General features: G+C 42.4%; 2 protein-coding genes across 12 annotated transcripts in view; one reads left to right on the top strand and one right to left on the bottom strand.

The window, feature by feature from the left end:
• Window positions 1-4,701, bottom strand: part of dab2ipb (DAB2 interacting protein b) — a 791,247-nt gene that overhangs the window by 644,738 nt on the left and 141,808 nt on the right. The gene's annotated exons all lie outside the window — the stretch shown is intronic.
• rapgef1b (Rap guanine nucleotide exchange factor (GEF) 1b) overlaps window positions 1-4,701 on the top strand; it is a 35,325-nt gene that overhangs the window by 26,312 nt on the left and 4,312 nt on the right. For 3 of the 4 annotated variants that reach the window (XM_025062570.1, XM_025062569.1, XM_025062573.1), the window contains exons 13-18: window positions 1,052-1,198; window positions 1,702-1,794; window positions 2,663-2,748; window positions 3,211-3,316; window positions 3,973-4,048; window positions 4,413-4,497. In XM_025062570.1, the coding sequence (XP_024918338.1) occupies window positions 1,052-1,198; window positions 1,702-1,794; window positions 2,663-2,748; window positions 3,211-3,316; window positions 3,973-4,048; window positions 4,413-4,497 (593 nt within the window). The remainder of the gene's footprint in view (window positions 1-1,051; window positions 1,199-1,701; window positions 1,795-2,662; window positions 2,749-3,210; window positions 3,317-3,972; window positions 4,049-4,412; window positions 4,498-4,701) is intronic. The other variant, XM_025062571.1, reaches the window with a different exon arrangement.

The following is a 4,701-nucleotide window of genomic DNA, read 5'->3' on the forward strand; positions in this document are numbered from 1 at the left end:
CTCATCTGTCCTCGTCACTCATAAATCACACACATCATATATTCTTTTCTATGGTCTGTGATCACCATCATACGTACTGTATACCTCCTGTTTCTTTCACACACACACACACACACACACACACCCTCAAATACTCCTGACCTCCTATTTCTCTTTATGAGGAATGTGTCTTCTTCAATTCCTTGGGGTGTGATGTTTTTGGGATGCCGTGGCAGGCCATGCTTAAAAAACAAACAAACAAAAAAACTAAAACAAGGAAGCCATTTTTCCTTTATTAGGTGGAACTTGGAAAAGTTTTAGCATGTGAACGTTATACTAAGCCAAAAAATGTAAATTGCTGATTCGATTAGTATCTACAGAAAGAAGAAAAAAAAAGAATGTGTGTCCTGGAATCCAGGCCGATCATGTGTCTGATTTCAGCAACAAGTACATGCACGTGTGTGTCTCAGTGCAAGTCTGTGTCTGCCGTGGTATCAGTGATCTGTGTTTGCGCCTCTTCTTGCGGGAATGCTGCCACAGTGCTGGAATGCGCCACATGTTATAACAGGTTACCTCTACCTTCCTGGCAGACATCTTCCCTCTCTCTCTGCCCCTCTTTATCACTCTTTCTCCCACACACACACACACACACACACACATCAGTCATGCATTCATACACATTGACATCCTCAGAGCTGACGTGAGCTTATCAAACGGCGTCTCTCGTTAAACTCCGTGTTCTCATCTTTCATTTTGTTCCACTGTAGATGTTTATTTTGACACCGGTCACAGTCATGCATTCTTGGGCAAATGTGAGAGTGCATTTCATGTTCAGGCACATCAGTGCTACAGACCAGGCTCAGTAGAGGTGTTGGAGATGAGGCGATCACTGTTTCTCTTCCCTCCTGCCTCCTGTTGTTGAGTCTGGACTCTTCCCTCCTGCCTCCTGTTGTTGAGATTCTTCTTTTCGGTTTACTCCTCCTTTTACTTCTTTAACCCCTCAGTTCTGTCTCTTTTATTTTGACTTATTTACTCTTTTCTTTTCTACCTTCACTCTTTTCACCGATCACAGAGCTTGGACCATGTTGCCTTGATCAATGCCACCAATGTGGATGGCAGCGGGGGCAGGCCCAACGGTTCCCTGGCTGGCTCGGTGGGCTCTGTGGCCGTCTGTCTTCCTTCTGAGTCTTCTCTCACTGACTCTCTCCACACCTCAGCGGTGAGCTTACAGAGGAAAGACAATGGAAGCACGGGCAGGATGCTGGTACGCAGCATCCCTGTCAGACAGATGATAAATATAATATCCGATCTCCCTTGGCACACTGGTGTTATATTACTGCAGTTAATCTTTTCAGTGTTGTTACTCAGATGGTAATACAGCGACTCGTTCACTTTGTGGCATCCTGTTGTTATTATCACCCACAAAATGTCTGCTGTCTGCTGCTGGTCTTCAGAGAGTCCCAGTCGGGCACGTTGCACTGCATGTTCTTTTTCGCCAGTAGATACCGTACCTTAACGAACAATGCACCCTAGTGCCACCTGGTGGTTACGTTGAGCTGGGTAACCTGCCACTTACTTTTGAATACTAGTACATGGCTAGCTGCTACCTCTTCTCCTGAGTCACATGTGCACACCTGACATCTGTCCTAGCCTTGTGAAACGCTCTCTTGGCCCTCTGTGCTGCCTCACGCCTCGGTTTGTGTCCCTCCTCTTTTCCTGTAGAGCGAGAGCGCGAATGACGAGGGTGGGGAGGGGGAGTATGTCAACTTGTACTCCTCCAGCCAGGCCAATGGGGAGCTGCCTCTCTCCCTCAGAGTAAGTAGCTGACTGACACGGATGAAAGGTCAGTTCCATTTGCTGCTCCAATTAATTCAGGATATGAATCAAAGCTGGTTGGAGTGACAGATGTCTGGATCTCAGAGCAGCTTTTATTGATTCATTTCTTGAAGCAAAGGTGTTGAAATGGAACACGTGTGAAGCCAAACCTGTATTAGAATTGAAACCTGAGTTTCACAGGTTTGCCTGCTGGTCAGTTTCTGTGGGATACATGGCCATCTGTGTGTTGCTCTGACTGCCTGGCTGCTGACTGACTGCTATCTTCCTGGCTGCGCTTTAAATGTGTCAAGCGTTTGTCTTGTCGTGATCTAACACCTCACATGTTGTAGCTCCAACTGGTTATTGACATACAACTGGATGTGATTTTTCCAATAACATTTTCCAGTAACAGCTTAAACGTACCTGTGCATGCGTGACAAGGTGTGTGTTCTAGTATTTGTGTTCCTCCGAGTCCACATAAGTCTTTCGGCTGTACTCCAGGTATGTTTGGTCGTTGGTGTGGGTACATGAACAAAAACAAACAGATGTGGGTGATGGTGTTAACTTTTGGTGCTGTCAGTGTGAGTGGGTTCTGTACCTTGTGGTCCATGTTGTGTTGGTTGGGTTTCATGGAGTCATCCTCATGATGAGCCACATTTTACTCACCGTTCCTTTTACACCTACTGTACCACAACACTAACAGGGAAATGGTTTTCTGTTGGTTCAGAGCATCATGACTTCCCTCCACTTTTCGTGTGTTGCATGAGATCATGGTTGTTTGTGAGATCAATAACCAGTAACCAGGTGCCCATCACTGCTACGTGTTGACTGTATCTATGTTAATACCTGTTTTTGAATCATCCATTAGGAAACAATTGCAGCTGATGACGTTCTCCAAGACCCCGCCCCTCAGATACCAACTAGCAACAGCAAAGAGGCTATGGATAAAGAAAGGTTAGTCTTTACATCTGTTCTGCTCACTGACAGCAGTGTATTTAACACAAAGTAACACATGACCATTATTCAATATTAATTATTCAATATTAATATTTTTACAATTTGTATGTTTTATGAACAGTTTTTCCTAGCTTGTCAGAGGTTGTGGGTTCAATTCTATTAAGCCCCCAGTTGCAAGTTGACTTGCTTCAGGAAGGTTGTTTGCTTGAATTTTATACAATGTCAGTTAATCTCTCACCTTTAGGTTTTTTTTAATGATTCTATAAAAAAAAAAACCCTAAAATCTTTAATAATGTTCAGTCAATATCCTTATTCCCCCCAGGGATTTCACAGTGCAAAACACAGACCATGTGTTGTTTATCTTTTATTTACTTATTTAATATGGTGAATATATGCCGTGAGTGATCTCTATATTTCATGAGTATGTGGATGTTCATAGTTCACTGACTTGTGTTTCAGGAGGCAGAAGTCAACGGAGTCAGCTGGAAGTGATGAAGAGGATGTGGACGAGCTCTCCCTCATAGACCACAAAGAGATTATGAGCAGAATAACACTAAAACAAGAAGTAAGAGAAACAAGTTCACCACCGATGCTGTTGTGCAGCAGTAATGTTTGTTCTCCAGTACACAAGGCACAGTTTAATCCTGTGTGTGCACGGAAAACTAAAGGTTATTGTGAGTCACTCAGCTGTTAAATCAGATCCTGAGATACTCCACTGACGACCATTGCTGCCCTCTGGTGTTAAGTGTCTGAAACGGCCTCGGAAAAAAAAACGATAAACTTACTCCTCTTCGTACGCCTCCTCCTCCTTTGTCCTGTGTGGTGCAGTCTGATAGACAGATGTGTGAAAAGACACCTCACCAGTCTGTAATGCTAGGGACAATATGGAAGCAATGATAAAATAAAAAAAAAGTCCCAAAGTATCAGAGCAGGAATTTTGTTTTGAAGCGATGATGCTTTTATCCTGCATAATTCAGAGTTTTTCTTCTTCGTCATCACTGGAGCTGGCGCAGGACAGGGAGAGGTGGGGGCATTTGTTACAGAGGGGGAAAGAGAAGAAAATATAGCAGTAGCAGTAGCAGAGTAGATCCACGAAGCTAAACTAAATATCCCCAAATCTCTTTAACCTGATTTCTTTTCTTATTCTCCCTCAGTTTTGTCTGATCTTCCTGTCTGTTAATTATTTTCTTCACACCTCTCTTGTCTTCCTATTTTTTCCAGAATGACGATGGACCTGACGTTCGTGCTGGATCAGGAGATATTTTATTAGTCCACGCTACAGAAACAGACCGCAAAGGTAATGCTGACATACGTTATATACAATAACAGACAGTTTTCTGTACAACAGGGTTATGTTGAGAGGATATATTTGCACGACAGACATGCAATTGTTTTTTTATAGACATAAACAATAAACAATTTTTATTTTATTTGTATACTGTGATTCTTATTACAAAATAGATGGGTTGTTTGTTTTTTTTATCTCTTAATCAGAGAAGCAGCCGCGGGATGTCTGTCTCTGTGATTGAGTTTTTCCAGTCAGTGTGTCAGTCTGTGTTATAAAGTCTTTACATTTAATCACCTCTTTGCATCCTGAGGATATATAATTGGTTGCAAACAAACTGAAATGTGTTGTTCTTTGTCTCGGTTTTGCTTGACAGATCTTGTTTTGTACTGTGAAGCCTTTCTGACTACATACAGGACGTTCATAACCCCAGAGGACCTCATTAAGAAGCTACACTACAGATATCCTTTTCAAGAGGCTCAACATGTGGCTGTGAACTTTGTTGACATTTTACCAGATGCTGAATGTCTGCCGATGCTTTGTGATTTTACAGGAAAGACCTGCGCAACTTGTTTGCTCATTTTTCGTTAAAAGACTTAACGATGCAAAGTGAAAAATGTCTGATAAATTGTCCTAATTAAAAATGTTTAAAATTATCTACAATG

Source organism: Cynoglossus semilaevis, chromosome 14 (genome assembly GCF_000523025.1).
Source record: "Cynoglossus semilaevis isolate Cse_v1.0 chromosome 14, Cse_v1.0, whole genome shotgun sequence".
In the NCBI taxonomy this organism is placed as follows: Eukaryota; Metazoa; Chordata; class Actinopteri; order Pleuronectiformes; family Cynoglossidae; genus Cynoglossus; species Cynoglossus semilaevis.